Below are 22,614 nucleotides of genomic sequence, written 5' to 3' on the forward strand. Positions count from 1 at the left end.
TCCTTGTAGTTCTTAAGATATTTTCTCCAGTGATTTGTCAGTGTAGCTTAACGGGTCCTAAGAAGAATTGTGTTAAAATGAGCTCAAAGCCTACTGGAAATCTATTAAATTTTCCCTAAAATAATGGAAGACAGATTTTGCGGAACCTACAGTTCAAGTCTACCTCCAGAAGAATTGAGAGCTCACAGGTTTGATGATTAACGCGTTCTTTCTGTTAACACCCAACGTGTTTAGGCACGTGCAACATGAGAGGTATTAATAACGATTTTTTCACGTTGTGAAAAGGTTGTGATAACATTATTTTCCAACTTACTTAATACGACCAAATGTAAGGTTTTTTAAACGTTATAAATACGTATTTTTACAACGTTGCAAAAACTTTTAGATTACGTTATCAAAAAGTTTTTGAAACATTGTGAAAATACGGAATTATAACGTTTAAAAAACCCGACATTTGGTCGTATTAAGTACGTCGGAAAATAACGTTATCACAACCTTTTCACAACGTGAAAAAAAACTTTTTATAACGTTTTTGTGTTTGCTGGGTATCTCTCGTCCAGATGTGATCCGATCGATGAAAACACATTTTAATACCAAGTGTAAACAGCCAAGTTTCAAAACCAAACGCTACAGCTGCAGTGTTGGAGTAATTCGGATTTTAACCTAATGACCGAGGTGAACCACTAAACCTGAACGAGTCAGTATGTTGCATTTGTGGTAAAACCACTTAAAAGCGGCAACACGACAAACATGCATATGCACCTTAAACACAATCATCCGGGTATTTTATTCATTTCTTGTTGATATTTAAAATGTCTTCCAGTTCCAGCATTACATATTGTTTAGAAATAAAAGTTTATAGATCTTTGAAAAGGTGTACCTGCATTATTACAATGGTCTCAGAAAAACAATATTACCGTCTACCGAAATAAATTCTGAGGCAATTTATCGTCTAGCAAAATTTGTTATCGTGACAGGCCTACAATTAAACAAGATTGACTTTAACAAAAAAAATTATTATGCATGTACAACAGCATGCGTAATAGTGCTAATGTAGGATACTGTCTTAACATGCCATGGCTGTGTCAATAATTGTACTTTATATTGCATTGTGTGTGATTTCATAGGACTATGTGCCTAAATCTGCACGTAGCCACAGTGAGTATAGAGGGAATGCATGTGATGTTACCTTCGGCGAAAGTGACTGCGGTTACGCCCACTGATATACAGTGTTGGGGAAAGTTACTTTTAAAAGTAATGCATTACAATTAAGTTACTCCCAAAAAAAGTAACTAATTGCATTACTTAATTACTTTTTATGGAAAGTAATGCTTACGTTGCTTTTTAGTTACTTTTGTGTTACTTTTTCTTGGCTGAGACTTGATCTCTTTCAGGCCTTGAAAAGTTCTTCAAATTTGTCTCAAGACAATAACATGCACATGTTAAATCCCTCTCTGCTGATATTATTTTTCTTCAGAAGACCCATATTAAACAAACAGAAAAGAGACGCCTTAGATCTAACTGGATCTCCAGTCCTCATTTTCCTCAAAGGTTAGGGGTGTTGCCATTTTATTTTGTAAATCCACCCATTTTCGTTTGTCAACTGTCACTGCTGATCCTGCTGGTAGATACATTTTAGTATCTGGACACATAAATTATTTTCCAACTACCCGTCTAAACATATATGGCCCAAATTTTGATGATCCTATTTTTTTCAGAAAGGTTTTTGATTTACTCCCTGACCCCAGTTCTACAAATATAATAATTGGTGGCGATTTTAACTGCTATCTTGATGCCTATTTGGATTGTTCTTCAACACAAGCCTCTCATATTTTGCAATCAGTAAGCACTTTAAATTTTTGGGTGTGGTGATGGGTCGTTTGCGAACGCCGGCTCTAAGAGCTGATTCTTTGTAGCGAACGAGCAGAGCCGAATCTTCAGAAGCATGCAGGGGAGCCGGCTCTTCTAAGGGAGCCGAGCCAGAAGAGCCGAATCAATGAAAAGAGCCGGACTGCCATCACTAAATTTTAGAGACGGAGCTTGAGCCGAAAGAGCCGGACTGCCCATCACTAGTATGGAGGAATCCAAGAGCAGACAGGAGGTATTAACAAAAGACTTTTATTATAACACAAAACAGAAAATAAAACCCACGAGGGGGCAAAACAACATAAACAAGATACTAAATGAACACTAAACTAGACAAGACTAGACTATGACATTAAACACTAAACTTGACAAAACACTAAATATAACTCACACTTGACTAGACTGGACTTGAGACAGAGTACTTACAGGATATAGGAACAACGCACAAGCACAGGACAACAAACACAAGGATCTTAAATAGAGGACAACTAATGAGGGCAACAGGTGACAGGAATTAAACAATGAAGATGAGGATAACAAGGGAGCGGGGTAAAAGAGACAAGACACAGGGAACACGTGGTCTAGTAAACCAATTCTGAGACCACGTGAACCCACACAAAACATGGGTCTGTCATGATTCTGCCACAAGACTAGATTAAACAAAGGACAAGATGGCAGAACCATGACAGCATCCTCTTCATCATATCCTTATAAATGATTTTGAATACTAATCAGACACTAATCATTATTTATCATCCCAGAAATTAAAGTAGAAATAAGCATGTTTCTCAAAGCAACACTATGTAGTTTCCATGTAAAAATGACTTCCAGCTCCCCCATGTGGTTGAAAAGCGTAACAGCGCCTGGTATTAGACACTCTTCTGCAGGCAGGGGGAGGGGCGGAGCTGTGTTTCCTACCCTCCACCGCCACTTTCAGAGTGTCCTTGTAGCAGCTAGGAGGCAACAGCAACAGTACAATTTGTCCAGTTAAAAGTTGTTCTATCACTGAAATAATTTTAGAGACAATATTTAAAGGTAAAAAAACTACATAGTGTTGCTTCAATGTTACAAATCACAAGTAAAACAATTACCTCTTTCCACATCCTTATCATAATGTTTTTATAACACTTCCCAATCCCCAGAATTCTGAAGTTTGACAAAATGACGTAGATTTATTATCTCTGTTAGAGTACAAATACTTCTGTATTGTAATGTATGAGAAGAGCGGCTTAGGAACTCCTTGCTGAGTGTTGTGACTGACTTCAGGGACATCAGCAAGGATGCTCTTTATCGATGTTGGCTCTGTTTTAATACCCTAATTCTGGACATCGTCATATCCAAGCTTGCCGATTTGAACTTTTCCCCCGCCACATGTGCTTGGATTAAAGACTTCCTTACCGATCGCCCACAGTCTGTCAGGATTGGTCACAGGAGTTCATCCACCCTGACGCTCAGCACTGGCTCTCCACAGGGCTGTGTGCTGAGCCCCCTCCTGTACACAATCTACATCTCTGACTGTACTTCTACACTATCATTAAATTTGCAGACAACACCACTCTCATAGGACTCATCACAAGTAACTTACTTACTTGAAGTAAGTAAAGGCCAAAAATGTCCCCAACAACCCATAAGGGTTAACCTGCTATAATAAATTATCTGTGGGGTATTTTGAGCTAAAGCTTCACACACTCTGGGTACACCAAAGATTTTACATCTAGTAAACTGGCCAAAATAGTTCTCCTTTAAATTGACAAAGCCTCAAAACATGGAAATAAAAAACTTTTGTGACTGTTTCATTGGGCTATCACTGTTTAGCTGTTATGTAACTAAGAATGAGTACACATTTCATCTAGATATTTGCTTTTGACAAATCATGTACTGTTTATAAACATACCTGTAAAGTAGAGAAACATCTGCAAAAGAAGTCCTGTAAATGTAGTCCTCATACTGACTGAAAATCATCATTCACAACTGGCAACAACCTCACACTAAAATTAAAGTAAGAGACAAAATAAAAACCATTATAGTGCACCACAAAATCAAAGCAAAATGAAGTGTAGTATAAATACATATAAAGCAATAATTTTACAGTATGCTTTTAATTAGAAATTATTTGCTCTTTAAATAGTTTAGGGCTTTGCAAATTGACATGAGTGTATATGTCGACTGCCTCCCTCTTTATTTAGATTTTTACAATAAGCCTAAATTAGAGTAGAAATATATTGTCAGTGTTAAACCATCACGCTCTATACAAAAAATGCTACTTGTTCTACATATGTGACTTTAAGAGCTCATGATCCATTAAATGTTACAAAAACTTATAAAAAATTATAAATGGGTATTTTGGTATATTACATTTACCAGGGGTGGCGAGTGCCGGTCCTGGAGAGCCAGTCCTGCAGATTCCAACCCTGATTAAACCTCACATGCCTGTAGCATTCTAGTAACTCTTTAGACTTTAATTAGCCTGTTCGGGTGTGTTTGATTAGAGCTGGAGCTAATTTCTGCAGGACTGCGGGCGGTTCTCCAGGACCAATGTTCGCCACCCCTGATATAAACCAAAAAACATGTTTTCACATGTGAGCAACAGATAAAGCACAATTTAAACCAAGAGATGCCTAATCTTAAACGAAGTTAAAAGCCAAACAGTCATGTATAATGTGAGTGTGATACAATAAACAATGTTTTATATACAGGCAACTACACTGCGACCCAAATTTTTTATGGGTCGCAAATGTATAACTGATTCTTTTTGTAGCTCCCTTATGTTTTAGACAATATGCTATAATTTACTATGAGCATTTATTAAAACAGAAATGTGTATTTTAAGAATATGTTTTATAACGTGCTCTGAGCCTTCCACACATCAACTTGGCTTCATTTTGCGGGAAAGCACGTCGTAGGTGTTTCTCAATGTCAAGGAAGGATCCTCGGAAGCCAGAATTTCGATGCTACATCATCGACATTTCAATGTCGAGGATACCCGAATTTCAGAGTTCTTTGTTCGAAAAAATATCCCATATACAGGAAAGGATGCATATGTGTATCCTTCACGCTCTTCGCACTCTGAAATCTCCCACAATCCTATGCGCCCATATGAATTAGTTTGCTTATTTTAGGGCTGGGTCAGAATATTCAATTATTCATCCGGTGGGTTGGCATTTGATTTTTAATTTTAAGATTCGAATATCCTATTTTTCTCAACATTATTAGCTTCAGAGACTGCAAAGCAGGTGGCGACGTGGCGCTGAGAACCTGGCTTGCAGCTGCCACAAAACCCCACAAGAACAAGATTCTGCTCGTGTTGGCTAGAGGCTTAGGTCGTTTCTCAATATGCGTACTTGTCTGTACTTGTGTTCTTGTGGACTTGTAAAACGTCATCAGTCGCGGCCCAAGTACTGTTCCAAATACAAGTTCGCATCAAGCAAAGTTTACATTACATCCCCGGATGTCTTCTTGATCCGCCCTTTTTATCGAGGATGCATCCAGAGGTGACTTGTGCGAACTTCAGACAGCCAAGTTTCCCAGTCGCATTTCTCGTCAACGGCACTGACGCTTAAAGCTTGCACAATATTCGAAATATAACTTTTTTTCCATATAGTTTAGTTTTTAGAGCTGTTCAGTCAACTTCAAATATGAGGTCAGTTAGTAAAGATAGCGCCTATATAAAAATTTCCTTTTGGGTATGTGAGTTTCTGTGAATCAGTGGGTGGTCAGCGGCGTATACACCGACGAGGTCAGCCTTATCTCGGCAAGTCCTTCTGAAATTTGACAGGATCTCAGTGAAGCTGCTCTGCCCTCCAGCGTCTGATGGTCAAACATAAAATATTCCCTTTGGATATATCAAACGGGCGTTTTTGTCTCATCAATTAATTTATGTTTATTATTTTGAATCAGGTGTGTTAAATTAAGGAGACATACAAAATGTGCAGAGCAGTGAGCCTCCAGGAATAACGTTGAGAACCACTGTTTTATATCATACTTCATTTTGTAATAAATACATTAAAGCTAATCAGCGTATTCACGTGTTGCCTTAACCACATATTAGTTTTTTTTTGTATTTGATATATTTCGTTAAAAATACATTAAAATAAGAATAACCAGGACTGCACATATTGGTTATGAATGACGACCTCAAGTACTATGCTGTTCCATTTGCAATATAACCGGACTCGCGTCCTCCCGTCCTCGGGAGTTCGTTCTTCCGAGTCTGAACTTGCAAGTACGAACTACGAAGGACGCAAGTCCGAACTTGGCCTACTTGCTATTGAGGAACGGTCTGAGTCTCGCGTGGTGTTTTTACATGCTTTTTCTGGAAAAAGCCCACCCACAAGCTGTTTGACCGACATGTCAAACAACCAATCACAGTTTGTTTCGTCTAGCGTCAAGTTTTGGACTCCCCACAATAACGAGCGAGTGGCAACAAGTCAGATATTGAAATAACCAGACGCAACCGAATACCATCTAAATAAAACAACTTTACTCACCATCAGGGTCCGAAATTAACTTTTTGGCTCACCTGCCACGGGGACTGGTAGATGAAAAAATCCACCAGCCAAGCATATTTTTTACCGGCCAGAATAATAAACAGCCTTTTTTGTCACATGTACATTAATTTCATTTGCTGTTTTCATGGCAGGGCTCGCAAAATTTCAAAATCCCTGGTAGCCTTTCGGGCAGGCACTCTAGCCCGAAATGAATGCAAGTAGCCCGAATAAAAAATACATTACTTTTAATGTAGAATATTAAGACAAAACATCTATCAAAACACAAATAACACATATCAATTTTCAGTACATATCAATCATCAGTACAAATTTTTCTTCTAACCGAAGTGAAATATCTATACATCAGATTCTGAATCTGAAATATTAACTGAAGTCACAGATAAGAAAATGCCACTTGACTTTGTGGGCATAGCACAGGCTTATTCAATTAGTTTTACCACAGGCCAAATTTTGCCAATACAAAGCCAATAGGTCCTCTAACCAAAATGTTTAATCTGCTATTCTTGTTGTTGTTTTGATGCTGTTGTTTTTTTAACAAACAAAAAACTGGATTTCCATGTAAACCAACTGTTCCTGCTCATCCCCACACCAGATATACTCACCATTTAAAAGTGGTTCAGTGGTTCACAAAACTCACAGTTTGGATCATCCAGTTACAGATTGGATAATTTTTTCGATCAGAAAAACGGGGGCTACTGTCGCTTTAAGAGCGATTCTGCACAAGTCACTCTTTTCACTGCTCGTACAATCTATACTTTAAAGCTTGCTGCGAGAGATTTAATTTTCTACGTGAGGATAGTAATGACTAACAGGACGAAGTTGGAGGATTTGCCCAACAAATCCATGACAAATCAGTACGGATTGCTTCCTGTACTGCGGCTTTTCGCGCGATCGCGAAAGTGAAACTCGAGCGTGCGCTCAAGCGTAATTTAAATACCCAATGCCTGAATTTGATACACCATTATTACCCATCCAAATCTGTGAAAGAATGCATAAGCATTTAAATATATTTTTTCCTCCCTATAAGTCAAGATAGCCCGACGGGCAGGGCGGGGATGCATTCTGATAGCTAATATGCAGCAGATAGCTGCAGACCGCAAGTTACCTGCAGTACTAGCTACAGACCGTCTCTAGTGCGAGACTTGGAGCGTAGAGACGTTCTGTGGCTAGCTCAACTCGTTCCCAGAATAGTTACTGGCAAACACATTATATTGCATTAATATTTTGGTATGAAAATCACCCGCCAGTGTGGCGGGTAGCCTTTTGAATTTTGTCGCTGTAAGAATCTAAAAGATGTACCTTTCCCACACCCACTAGTCAACTTGTAAGCAAACCCAATATATACCTATATATTCTGTTTAGTTTCACATTTATGTTTGCATGTCTATGATAATCCTTTTCATAGTGGCATTTTCTCTAATCATATATTTTGATGACAAGCTCATCCTGTCTTTAAGGTTTTAAATATATACAACGCATATTATAGAAATGCTATGTGTCTGTTTTTTCCATTGTATAACACACTGTTTGTTTTCTGGCCTGTTCAGTTAAAGTTTTCCCCAGTGATTAATGATCTTACATTTGCTATGTTTGGAAAATATCCTTTGGTTAACTGCAGGTTGGATATTTTGGGAATATGTGTCAGACCCTACTTCCCTGTTTTTAGTATCACTTCCCCTTATGTTGTTTGGTAAATTAATCATACGATTATTGGCTAGACGGATTCGTCAATGTTTTGATCACAAGGTTGTGCCAGACATAACCCAGGTGACTAACGTTTCCTTTTTGCATCCTATATAATGTGAAGAATGTCTAATAAAATTTGGTCTATGATTGAACGGCATTTGGTGTCAGTATCTTTCATGATCCTCTGATATCAGATTTCTCTGCTGCTCACCTGAGATCCTCACCTAACAACCTAAGTACCGAACTTAAAAGAAACTCTCATACTCCTAGACCTGCTTAGAATTAGATTCTAACAGTCGCCAAACGGAAAATCTACCCGCATTTGGCGCTTGGCGGGTGTTAATTTCGGACCCTGCTCACCATAGAACAATGTTGTGCAATTCATCAACAGCCACACCAATGAGACGCTCCCGTTAAACATCTGTTTGAAGCATATCTCTTCATTTTTTAACACCTACAAGCAATTCAGGAGAACTGAACTTTTGACTCCACTAACTGCCTCAAACAAAACGCTTGGACATCTTTTAGAGAGTCTATGCCGCGAATAGGGCTTGGGTGCCGTGTTGCATTCTGGGACATGGCGGCCATGTTGATGGCCTCACAAATGTAAATACACAGCAAGTCGAACGAAAAGCAGCAGAGTTGGGAGAATGAAAAGAATGAAAAAAATATGTTAAAATTCCGAAAAGGATGTGGAATTTACTGGAACAAATTCTGAACCATTAACGGTTTGGATCCATATGAAAAAAGAGTGAATAAAGAGCCTTTTTAAGATAACAGTCACTATTTTCATCCTGCAACTATGTTAGTGATATAAAACTAATGATTGCATTCAGAGTATGTGTATGTGCCCGTGCGCGTGTTTATAAGTGCACCTTAGCACCTGTAGCTTTAGCTGATTTATTAGTCAATAGCCTCTTTCACACAGTAATTCTGGTAAATTACCATGAATTTACCAGAATTAATTTACCAGTAAATACAAAAATGTGCTGTTTACACATGCAGTGACATTCCGTCTTTTTTACCAGTAAGACATCATTCACACATCAGTATCAAAATACCGGTAAATTCGGAGAGAAAGCGGAAGTTCCTGTGGCGCGCGGCCGGCGAGCTCCGTCCGTGTCGTATTTGTAAACGGCGGGTTATGACTTAATATCCACGGTCCGTATTTTGTTGTTTTCACATCTGTGGCAAACGGTCGCGAAGTTGCTCGTGACCAAACAACATTGCGTTAGGCGGCGTCAAATGGAACCTGCGCGTTTGCACATTAGGCTTCACAGATGGTGTGCTAAGGACGTCGGCAATTTGGCAATTAGATGGTAAGCTGTTTTAAACAACTTTGGTGAAGAAATGTGGATGTTAACTTCAGGTGTGCTCGACTTTTAAGCAACATGTGTGTGGAAACGTCCGTAAACAGTCTGCGTCACCTGTATAAAAAACTTTCTGATTGGCCCGCCCGATCTGTCAGCGCGGTCTGACGTCATCTAAATGCCGGTAATGCTATATTTTTCGTTCACACACAGCGCTTACCGGCAAATTACCGTTAATCTTACAACCTGTCTTACTGGTAAATTGGGAGCACTGATTTACCGGAAAGGTTCTGTTCACACATGACATGTTAACTGCAATTTACCAGTAAATTACCAGTAAAGACTGTATGTGTGAAAGGGACTATTGTCAGACAGTATGTTAAATAAATAAAATTTATTTCTTATTCTCTCTCTTTTTAACAGTATCAGCCAGAGGAGGATGTACACCAAGAGAGTCAGGAGAAAAGTCAACAAACATTAACACAGACAACCTAAACAGAAGCTCTTAAAAGTTTTCTATAATGTTGAAATGTTTTAATAAAAAAAAAAATATTTAAGTATAATTGTTCTTTTTTTACACACTGTGGTACCGACTTAGGTACCGAGTACCGTGTACTTTTTGTGGTATTGGTACCGACTACTAGATTTTTGGTACCGTGACATCCCTATTCACACTAGAGATCGACCGATATATCTGTTTTCCGATATTTTCCCCGATATTTGAGCATTTTCCGATGATCGGATATCGGTTTTGTAATATCGGATTGACCGATAAACGAGAGAATTGAGAATTGCGCGCCGGACGCATCCTGAGGAGAGGAGCTCACAGCAGCAGAAGCAGCGTGCACAGCACATATGACGGCGGAGTGACGGGACTTCATTAAAAGGTCTTTGAGTATACTTACTTTGCATATGAGGCATTTATAACACATCTTATTTGTGCATTAATGTGTGTTATGTTAAATAAGTTGATATATTAAAAGCAATGTATGCAGCTTGTCCAAGAATAGAGACGAACTCACAGAGTCACGCTGGCTGATCCATAAAATCCGGTCCCTATAACGACGTAGCTTTGCATGAATAAAACAGCCATGAATTAATTCTTTGTGGAATTAAAAACGCTAAATTAAATGTGTTTTTCTGTTATTTATGCTTATCATTAGCATCGTAAAATCACGTTCATATTGCTGTTAACTTACCGGGGTTGAAGGCTAAAGCACAGCCACATTTTTTAACAAGATTTACCCTAAGTTATATTAACATTTCCCAGATAGACATTATTTTGCTAAAATATCTAAATAAATGTCTGTGGATATTAATTAATTATTTATTACCTCCGCAAGCGGTCACAGTTTGATACAGTTAATGCGCGAGTAAATGCATAGATAAACAGCGCTGTAAACAGCCATTTCATAAGCTATAACAACAAAATATTAATTATTCTGACATCAAATAACGTCACCAGTTAAGAAATTCAGTGATATATAAGCCGTTTTGATTGTTACTTTCCTGAATGTAGTATTCCAGTCAGTGATATTATTTGTAAAATCTCTTTGCTAACTACTGGTTGGACTGCTGAAGGCTACAGGTTGATAGTCAAAACAACGATATTATATCCCAAAACAGAGACTTAATCCACCTGTTTTACTCTATAAACTATGTATAACAAGCAGCCAACTCTGCTATACTTTTCTCTCTCTCCCGCTCCGTAACCTGGCAACCGGAGCGCGAACTTTGGATCAGTCCATTTCTGACGAAATGATAGGGGTGTTTGGAATGGTCCATGTATTGGGAATATAGTTTCTACATGATTCATTAAATTAATATTATTCTTCACTCTTTCAGACCCCTCTATTTATGACTTTGTATGCAAAGAGGAAGTGATTGTGATGATGATGATGATGATTATTATTATTATTATAAGGGTTTGTTCAGTTCAGTAGTTTTGTAGTTATTATGTCAGAAAACAGAATTATAACTGTAAATAAAAATCGGTTCAGCATATCGGTTATCGGGCACATAAGCATCCAAATATTTGTTATCGGCATCGGTTTAAAAAAATGAGTATCGGTCGATCTCTAATTCACACACGAGTGTTTTTGTCATATGCGCTCTTGTGCAAGCAATGAAAATTACTCTAACCTTACAAACAACACTCACACCTGCACATTTCCATATAATTTCCCCATAAAACTAAACAAATTGAACAGCATAATGTTACGTCTTGCATTAATAATAGGGAAGAACCGGGGCAAAAGTAACCCTGGACGAAAGTAACAACGCGATTTTCTCAGAGGACTGATAACATTTGCATCCCAAACAGCTAAGGGTGTCACGATTTCGATTTAAATCGATCGAAATTAACCCTTGTGCATTGTTCAAATTTACTACCTTTCGTGTTGTTGGTGGATGAAAACATCCACTAAATTCAACGGCTATGAAAGTGTATCAGATGAATATTTTTTCCAAATTTTTTTACATAAATCTGTTAATCAACCTCAGTACTGATCAAAACTATCAAATCTTCACAAAAATTCAATGATTTTAACCCTTTAATTGCCAAGTTTATAAGTGGTGTCACTGATTTGGGGAAAAAACACACACAAAATGACAGATTTTCAATATAAAAAGTGATTGTAAACTGGATTTTTTTTTATTAAAGAAGGATAATGCAAAATACAATGATACAAAGAACAATTAATTTTAACATCCTTCAGTATATTTATATACTAACACACATAAAATACCTTTTTCACAGTCTTAGGCATGCCAAAGATTGGTAAAAACATTGGCTTTGAAGCATTTTTAGTTTTTGTGTAGCATCAGTTTTAATTTTTTTCTCCCTCATTTATTGTTAGTGGCTGTTTTTGCCCCATTGACTTCCATTATAACCACATTTTTTGATTGCAGAGCTATGACACCTTTTTATCATGCATTTTTGAATGTTGGTGTTTTTTCCTTTTGCTAAGAGGTCAAATTAGTCATTTTTACTGTTGATCACCATGTGGCACTATTAACCCTTTAGTAGCCCTGTGCAAAAACAAAGCTTAATTTCTGGCTTGTACATTGTGTTTTATGGAGTATAACTCCATAATAAAAGCATATTAGTGTGTGTGTGTGTGTGTGTGTGTGTGTGTGTGTGTGTGTGTGTGTGTGTGTGTGTGTGTGTGTGTGTGTGTGTGAGTGAGTGCGTGTGTGTGTGTGTGCGCGCGTGTGCGGGTGTGTGCGTGTGTGTGCATGAAAAAAATATATTCTGTAAAAATCTTCTCTGCATTAGACATTAGATTTATGAACATCATTATTATAAACACATAAGTGTTTAGTCATTCCAACAGGACTTGCAATTGTTCAATTTATTTGAAGTTGTTTTTGTGTTCATAATAAATGATGTTCATAAATCCGGTGCAGAGAAGATTTTTACAGAAAATCTTTTTCGCACGCACGCACACGCACGCACACACACACACACACACATGCACACACACAATAATATGCTTTTATTATGGAGTTATACTCCATATAACTCAATGTAAAAGTCAGAAATTAAGCTTTGTTTTTGCACAGGGCTACTAAAGGGTTAATAGTGCCACATTGTGATAAACTGTAAAAATTACAAATCTGACCTCTTAGCAAAAGGAAAAAACACCAACATTCAAAAATGCATGATAAAAAGGTGTCATAGCTCTGCAATTAAAAATGTGGTTATAATGGAAGTCAATGGGGCAAAAACAGCCACTAACAATAAATGAGGGAGAAAAAAATAAAAACTGATGCTACACAAAAACTAAAAATGCTTCAAAGCCAATGTTTTTACCAATCTTAGACATGTCCAAGACTGTGAAAAAGGTAAACAAAAATCCAGTTTACAATTAGGGATGGGCATTCGATTAAATTTTTTTAGTCGATCGTCGGGAGAATTAACGATCGACTATCGATTAATCATTAATATTTTTATCATAAAAATAATTATTTAACTTTTATAATTCAAAAATGTTGAATACAAAAATACAGCGCGTTTTCCTCCATGAGACCTTTATTACAAGATCAACTTGTGGCAAACAGTTAAACTACATTTAGTTAGACAAATGGAACATATATGCTCTTGAATATGCGGTGCTCTAAAGCAGCGGAACCTGCAGCTGCGAGCCGCATTCTTAAACAGAGACTTCATTTGTTCCAAAAAATCATGACCTCTTCATTATTATTTTTTTTAAATCAAAACAGAAGGTCACAGATAACGGAGTATGGTGTCAAATATTGCACCCTGGTGGTAAAATGTTGAATTGCTGCCACACAGTGAAATTAATTTAATTGCTTCAAGACACACGCTACGCTAGGCAACGCAACCTGCATTAGATAAAAAAAGTATTCGATTAATCAATAACAAATTAAAGTCATCAACTAAATTCTTAACGATCAATTATCGATCGTCGATTAATCATGCCCATCCCTATTTACAATCACTTTTTATATTGAAAATCAGTCATTTTGTGTGTGTTTTTTCCCCAAATCAGTGACACACCGTATAAACTTGGCAATTAAAGAGTTAAAATCATGGCATTTTTGTGAAGATTTGGTAGTTTTGATCAGTTCTGAGGTTGATTAACAGATTTATGAAAAAAAAATTGGAAAAAATATTCATCTGAAAAATTTTTACAGCCGTTGAATTTAGTGGATGTTTTCATCCACTAACAACACGAAAGGGTAGTAAATTTGCCCACGGTATATCGTTGAGTTTAAAAAAAAATTCAAAGCATTTTCTTAAAATATATGTAAATATAAGATTTGTCACCAAAAATCTTTCAATTTGATAAAACAGAGAAAACGTTGTGGCCAAATTAAGAGTAAAAAAAACCCTCTAGTGGATGAAAACATCCCCAACAACACATAAGGGTTAAGTCACAACCTCGAACTTCGAATTAAAAAATGGGATCGTCAATGCTGCCACGTCCCCATGTCACGTCCGGTCTGCGTGCCAAGCGGGGGAAAAAAACTCTCAGGGATTTATATTTTAAACACAAGGGATGTATAGCTACAACTCCTTGAAATGCATATCATAAACAGGATTACTACCTAGTGATCTGACATCAGACAGAGCCCTGCTCTCTGCACGTGCACGAGAGAGAGGTGCCAAGATGCAGCGGGTAATATTTTTAACAAAAGGGATAATTTGTCTCAGCTCACAGGAAACCCATAATACTGAACAAATACGTAAGGATTACTATTTTAGTTACCTTATGTTGTTACTAAACAAGCTGCGCGCAGCCTCGCGCATGAAACCTGATTGCCGAACACTGAGGGGCGGGACGGCATGGAGTGGAGAGTGATGTTTCAGGCTCCGGCGTGGATATAATTGATAGGCACTTCAACTCTTCTAAAGTTCGGTAAAAATGCATAATGGGCTTAAAATCTTGTTTAAGAATCTGTTTTATAACGAGAATCTCTTTTTCAGCGCGCCTATATGTGTGTGCGCCGCGTAGCAGCTGATTTGAATCTGACAGAGTTCGTCACTGTACATTAAAAAATCCCACACAAACATTACATCATAAAATGCTAGGATTAAGATTGATTTTATATATAACAGATAATCTGGATACATTTACCCTAATAAGTTTTTTAAAACATGGTAATGTTTTAATGTTTTGCTTTAGTGTTTTAATGTCAGACAATCATTGAAATGTGGGAAAAATGAAGAGAAAGGCAGCAGATATAGCATCCTTCTTCAGAAAGAGTAGCAAGAAGCAGCCAAACAAATCTTTGTAAAATACATTTCAGTGGCCTACAAAATTCACGTGATTTTCTGGTCTCTACTGGTTTTTCAGCAATTGGAGATATAGATTCTGGTTTCAAAGTAAATTCAGTGTTTCCCATACATAGGCTCTACTTGGGCGCTGCGCCCAGGTAAATTGCGACCCGCCCAGGTAAAAAAAATCACTTTACGAATTTCCGTATTTTCTGAACTCGACTGGATGACCCGTGTTTTGGAGAGAGAGAGAGAGAGAGAGAGAGAGAGAGAGAGAGAGAGCGAAAGATAGAGCGCGAGAGAGAGAGCGCGAGAGAGAGGTGGGGGTCGGGTGACCGTGAAGATGATGCACGCGTCATAAACTCATTATCCAGCGCGGCAAACTGGATCAACTGCAGCAGCACATACGGAGCAGCCAGGGAACACACTGCGACCAAAATGGTCGCATATGCTTATGTGCATATGTGTTTATAGCATCTAAGTTGGCTTCATTTTGCGTGCAAGCACGTTGTGTCTCTCCGGTTGAGTGTCCGTTCACGTGCTCTCTGTTTCTCAATGAATTGGGCGCGACGCGAAGCAACCTCAGTGTCACATTGTATCCTTTCATGTTTCTGAACTTGAGCAGAGTTTTACCATTAGAGGTCTTTCTTCACTGAGGACGCGGGACCCGTACAGTTGCGGGTTTATATTTTAAATGGTCAGATGGGTCCGGGTCGGTCCTAGTTCATTACTTCGGGTCCCAAGTCTGATTAATATTGTGTGTAAAACCCGAGTCGATCGGAGAACGGCCGTGAGCGCTACCGTGCTAAAGCTCGAGTGCTGTTTTAGCGTGCCTCCGGTTTCTATGGCGATAGCAACTGGCTCTTGTCACGACCACGCGCCGCTTCATTTTCTTTATCCCATTTTTTAATCTTACTATTAATAGACAATATCTTTACTAAAATCTAAACAGTTAGCACAGAGATTGTAGCAAAAAGCAGTGCTAATACTGAATGAGCAAAGCTCTAGCTGACTCAGGATATAAAAACGCAAAGCTGTAATGTAAAGTCTGTCATCGGGACAGCAAGTAGACTTTTAAATCTGAAATAATTAGTGGATTAAGCTTTTTTTAATTGGCAAAAGAGAAATAGAAAGCAGAAGCAGTAAAAGTGCCTATATAGAAGTTATTAACATTATAACATCAGTAACATTTATAATCTATAGACCTGCACTGTCTATTAATATACTGTACATAGTATTGTATATAATTGAGTTTGATAAAAGGGGTCATCAAATTGCTTCATATATCAGTGCAAAAACATAAAGTGTTTTCGTGGTGCTTTGACAAACAGTGTCAGCTTTGTTTATGGCAAAAAAAGTTTGGGGTGGTTAGATTAATGAACTATAATGTGAAATTAATATGAATGTTTTATAAATCAAAGTATTGTTTTGTGTCACACATTATTAGTTCTTTGTTACATGTATAGTAGACCATTTTTTGTCGGTGGATAATAATGATCGCCCTTTTCACCAGCTACCACCACAAGTAAATTTCAGATCTGTGGGAAACATTGAAATTTCAAAAGTTTTCTTTGATTAAATAGTTAAAAAAGCATGAGGTTAAATCAGGCCCGGTACTAGGCTTGCTGGACTGGGGGGGCAGTCAGGATTTTTGGGTGGGCAGCCATTTCTCGACTAAAATGATTCATACACTAAAATTATGGATGTTTCAATCCAATATTATTTTGCATATGTCTTATAATAAAAGGCCATTTATATGTCATTTTGCACATTCAAATTTTAAAAGTAGATGCAATTAGATTAATGATTTATAATGTTATAATGATTACACTAGTTTGACACATTTAGTCACAGTTAATGAAATCAGGCAAGCAGGTGATATGAATACAAAGCTGTACATATAGCTATATTTTATTAATGTTTACACTGCATTTAATCTATTATTTCACTTATAGATAAATTAAAGCCATTCTTATACCTACCCTACCCAACATATGCCTTTATTCTAAATAAACACTTGTTAGGAACTTTATTTCCACTTCTCAAACATTTTCTTCATTTAAAATAATGTATTTTCAATGTGATATATGTGATAAGCTGTATTGTCATTAATTCCTGACCCTATCATACATGCTGCTGCAGCAACCTCAAATATCACAACAAAGCACAACGCTTTAAATAATATATTTTGAAACATCATGCAATTTGACATGCATGACAAATTCGTCAAAGGTTATCCTGTTTGCCTATAACAGCACCAGACAAAAGCACAAGTCCTATAATACTGTAAGTGTGATTTGCGACGAGACAAAAGATAAATCACACTGCTTTGTTCATAACACAGCAAATCAGATATTATAATACAACGCAACATTATAAAATACAACGTTTTACCTTACGATGACCTTGCGGAATGAAAGCTGCTCCTGAACTTAAAAGTCTGTAGATTTTTGCGTGTGAAGTTTTCCTCAAACGCGAGCTGAATGAGCTGATGAATGACGATGACAAAACCGCTAAAATTTGAATTTAAAACTGCACGCGATGCTCAGCTGTTACAATACTGTATATTTACTGTATAACCATCTTATATAATTTATATCTACTATATAGTATGCCACAACCAAACTGCATATTCTAATTTTAATAAACAGAACTACGTCTAAAACAAACACACTAATTGCTGCTGGAGACTTGCCATTGGCTGTTGTATTTGAATGAATAAATAATGAGGTGAGTCCAAGAAAGGATATGGGGACTTTTTGGGCATGTTTTACTGTTTTAAGTATTAAATTAATATGTGTTGGGTTATTACGTTTATGTAATACTAAATTGCATTGTTTCTGATATATATTTTATAGATGTGTGTTTTTTTTTAGTTACCGTAATAGAGAACAGTAGTGCTTTTCCTGTGACTTAAATACTGCTGAAAAGCCTGCTAAGGTTTGAATAAGCTAATTAGATGAGGGTGGGCGGGAGCTGTAAACGCTAGCGCTTGGCTAAAGAAGACATTTTTGTTCAAAGACACAGCGTTATTTTAAGTTTGGCTGGACATTTTTGGGGGGGCAGAAGGAAAATCTGGGGGGGCAATGCCCCTGCCCCCCCGTAGACCCAAATTATGACTAAAAATTGTATGTTAATTAATCAATTCATTTTTATTAAAATTAAATTATTGTAGCAATTGTATGTTATACATAATTGTAATTAATGCACCTATAATACTTAATAGTATTTTAAGGTGATGATAGAGATTTTATGTGCCACCCCAGAGTAACTGGCCCCTGCCTGGCCACCCGTATGAAAAATCCCTGGCTCTGCCACTGATTAGCAAAACACAAAAAATACATAATATTATAAATCTTTACCCGGACAAGTAACTTTTGTTCATGGACAAGTGAAACATAAATGTACTTGTCCGGAGGACAAGTTCCTCAAAATGTTAATGTCAAGCCCTGGGATTTATTTTTAGATGCTAGGAGTCCAAGACGCGCGCATTAAGTGCAGGTGCGTCCAAGAAGGACGTCTCTCTCTACAAGCTCTCTCGCGTAAAGTGAAGCCCCCAAACCCCCATGCGAGCTAAAGCACGCAATGTGCATGTTAATGTGAAACTATAATAGTAATAAATAATAATGGCATAGCATTTTTTGTCTTTAAAAAAAAAGTAAAAACCGAGAATTGAATGGAATCGTGACCTTAGAATCGAAAATGTAATCGAATCGAGGATTTGGAGAATCGTGACACCCCTACAAACAGCATCTTTACAACCCTTGACAGAGCTGACAAATTTGCGTTATTTACTCACAGTTTTCCGCGTGTAGATTCAGAAAGGTGTTTTCAACCATAAGTAAATTCCAAAAGCGGTCATTGTTTTCTTATAACGCATTGTGTTTCTCATTTCATCAATCTACAGGTTATTTAGTGCTCTAACACATCCTGAAGTTTCAAGAGTTTTTCAAAATAAAAGTAAATCGGGTTTAAATGTGAGGAGATACTGTCTGGATGAAAGCAACACTTACTTTTGTCCCATTTATATTATTCTAATTTTATTTAATTTCATTTTCATAGTGTTTAAACTGTTGAATTTAAGTTTGTACTGTTGGTTGCTTTTGAAACATTTGATAAAACTGACATTTAAAGGCTCTCCAAGCGAATATGTTCGACGTCACTTGTTGTTGATATTTGAACTGTTTTCAAACAAACGGAGCGTAGCTAACTCCTCCCCCTCCCTTCCGTGCTTTCTTGAACGCGACCAACCCCCACCCCCAAATCCTTCTTGGCGTTTATTGGCTGTAAAACTTTCTTTTGTTTTGTGGTGCAGGTTTGGCCACTGTGTGTATATTGAAGTTTGTAGAGCCTGGGCTCTTTTTACAGTTTGATCAGCGTTCAGGTAGCAAGCAGATAGTGAGGAGATGTGTGCTGTATGTAACAAAAATTTTTTTATTGTCTAAAACGCATGAATTCGCTTAGAGAACCTTTAAAATGAAAAGGTAATTTCATTATTTTTTACAAAGATAAATAACAAAATATGTTTGCAGTTACATATTCAAGAGGTCATAGTCATGTATAATTAATAAAAACAAGTGTAACACGAAAATCTATCTTGTTTTGTTGTAACAATTCACCACTTATGTTAAAGTGAAATTATACTAGTCATTTTACATTTGTTCAAAATTACACCTGGTATTGATAGACCACACTTGTGAGTTACTGACCATAGCAAATATATCTCTGTCTGAAACATTATCTTAAAAAATTAAGTTTTTCTAAAAAATTGTACTTTCACCCCTGTTCTCCCCTACACACAACCAGACACCTTACTTAAGTGTAGAAAATACATACGAATCAAAACTGGATTTTATTTAATTCCTTGCTAAAGATTCTATATACTCATGAAAATAAAAGAATAAAGTATGTTTTTAAAGAAACATGTATTATATATTATAATAAATGTAGAGTTGATTTGCAAACTCAAAAGTTCCATTTGAATTCTAAAATAAGCATTTTATCAAGCTCCTTATGTTCAGTAATTGCACTTTAATGGCAATGAAAATAACCTATTCATATAAAAACACGATAACAAACAGACACACACATTCTTTTTTTTGTTAACTGTTAGCTTGTTTGAAGGCAGATGCTGCCAAGATTGTGTTGTGAACGTGAAAATAAAGACACAGTTAACTGTCAGTCAGTGTGTGTCTGAGATTTTTTTTAATGACATGACACGTTATATTATGTTGCAGGACTGAGATAGGCTGCTTTACTCTAACCTAGGTTTATAAGCAGTATATAAGCAGAACAATGAGACTTTCAAGGAGAGGTTTGTGAGAACCCTCCAAGTAGTCTGAAATTCAGTGTTTTTACGCTTCTTTTCCATCAGATTGGAAGTAACGAGTAACTAAATACTTGAGTAGTTTTTTCATCTAATACTTTTTTACTCTTACTCAAGTAAATAATTAAGATTGTTACTTTTACTTGAGTACAGATTTTGGGTACTTTACCCACCTCTGGTCCTATCATAATAACAAGCCACATATCAATGGAAAGCTTATTTATTCAGAGTTAAAATGTGTAAATATCAATAAAAAAATTTACCCATATGACTGGTTTTGTGGTCCCGGGTCACATTTAAGCCTGTTAACAAACAAATAAATATCTTGTTCATGTACTCTTTCAGTCTTTCTTGTATGTTGCTTAAATAAAAATAAGCCCATTTGCAAGTAAAAAAATTAAAATCAGCCATGAATAATTATGATTGGTGCATCCGCATCACTAGCTAGGTTTTCACGTGCAGGTTAGCAAATTAAGCATTTTGATTCAAACCCTATGGGTATACCTATACCATATCAGAGCCATAGAAGGATAGAGTTACGTCAAGTCCGTTGACTCCAATGGAACGGTTTTTTACAGCAATGGCGGACCACGGAGTCTCTCCAGAGTTCCCGGAAGTCACAGTCAGCTCCATAGAGTTGCATTAGAAAGATTGAATGTGTTGAACTTAATACAAGATTTAAGACTTAATACGCTTTACAAATAAGATTCTATGTTAGCAATACATGTGAATCGAATGACTTTATGCATCAGTGTGTTTGTAGTGCATTATTTCTCATTTAATAAGTACATTTAGGGGGTGTTAGTAGAAAACGGGTCAGGCTAGGACAAGCTGTGGATAACTTTAGCAACACACAACAAATCATGAATAGCCTTTTATTGGTAAATTTTGTTTTCTTAATGCAGATTCATTCATTATTGTAAATATTGTCTAATTAGAGAGGCTATTAAATAAAGTGATGCTGGTATAAATTGCATATTTATGCATCAAACGTATGGGTGGAGTGTTTCTGACACTGTAGTTTTGCTGGTTAATAAATAAAATAAAATAAATTAATTTATTAATTACTTGTCAAATGTATACTTACATAGTTAAGAGATCAGTAATCATTTAAAGTGATGATGATGTTATTTCCCATCAGATGTTTATATTAACAACAAAAAGAAAACTACACTAAGCCAGAAATATTATTATAATTTATAATAAATTAAATAAAGTGCTTTGTGAGTCTTTTTTTATGTTGTGCTTTGTATATTAATAAATTAAACCAGTATGAGTTACATACACAGCACATTCACTTTGTATATTATTAACAGGCATAAACTTACATTAGTACACAGTGTGATGCATTTTAAAGCTTTAAAGTTACTAAAGGCAGCGTAAAACATGTTAACAAGGGACATACCAGCAGATGACCATACAAATCTTCCTATATTGGTGAATTTAATTTGTCAAAAAACTTTGTTTATATAACTACATAACAATACTACCTTCACATTTTGATGTGATATATAAATATTGTAAAAAAACACGTTTCTTGACTATAAATTAAGAAAAATCACAGCTCTTTGCCTCTAACTCAATGTATTTCAATGGCTCACTATGGGCTTCTAGGAACTAACTGAAATCTCCGTGAATCACGTGACGGGCGAGCTTCTGGACTTCCGGTGGCACAACTCTGTTTTTCTATGGCTCTGTACCATATGAACTGGTTTGCTGACTAGTTGATGCTCACATTACAAAGATAGTAAATACGTTTTCTTGGTATACAGTCACTGTTAACACACTACCTACAACTTTTTAATTAATAGATTTTAACGTAACGTTGTGCTTTTCATTTAGTTTGAATGTTCATTATTATTAAACTATTATTGTGTTTAATTAAAGTTTTCCTAGATATACACATTGTACCCCACCAAAGACATAGTGATGACCTTCCCAAACAGCCAAAATAAATTAATTCAAAGTGTCAATAACTTAGATCAACTAGCAATACCATTACCTGTATTTTTGTCTTCTAACCAAGTTTCATTCAATGCTTAATTACTTTCCCGGAAACAAACAATACGAAAGTAAAAGGGTTTACTAAAGTTAACCTGAACACGACGTTTAATGTCATTTTCAGTAACAGTGGATCCGTGATGATCCTTATACGTTCATCAGTAAGACAAATAA

The 22,614-nt window shown here is 36.6% G+C and overlaps 1 protein-coding gene across 6 annotated transcripts in view; it reads right to left on the reverse strand.

Annotated features, from left to right (window-relative positions):
- Positions 1-22,614, reverse strand: part of crfb1 (cytokine receptor family member b1) — a 69,738-nt gene that overhangs the window by 46,960 nt on the left and 164 nt on the right. For 4 of the 6 annotated variants that reach the window (XR_010536537.2, XM_065273119.1, XM_065273120.1 and 1 more), the window contains exons 2-3: positions 20,703-20,741; positions 3,761-3,854 (exon numbers count right to left, since the gene is read on the reverse strand). Coding sequence is in view for 5 of the 6 variants with exons in the window: in XM_065273119.1 (XP_065129191.1) it covers positions 3,761-3,812 (52 nt within the window). In the remaining variant the exon portion in view is untranslated. Of the gene's footprint in view, positions 1-3,760; positions 3,855-20,702; positions 20,742-22,441; positions 22,598-22,614 lie in introns of those variants that run through there. The other 2 variants (XM_065273118.1, XM_065273117.2) reach the window with 2 other exon arrangements.

This window comes from Paramisgurnus dabryanus, chromosome 15 (assembly GCF_030506205.2).
Source record: "Paramisgurnus dabryanus chromosome 15, PD_genome_1.1, whole genome shotgun sequence".
NCBI classification, from domain to species: domain Eukaryota; kingdom Metazoa; phylum Chordata; class Actinopteri; order Cypriniformes; family Cobitidae; genus Paramisgurnus; species Paramisgurnus dabryanus.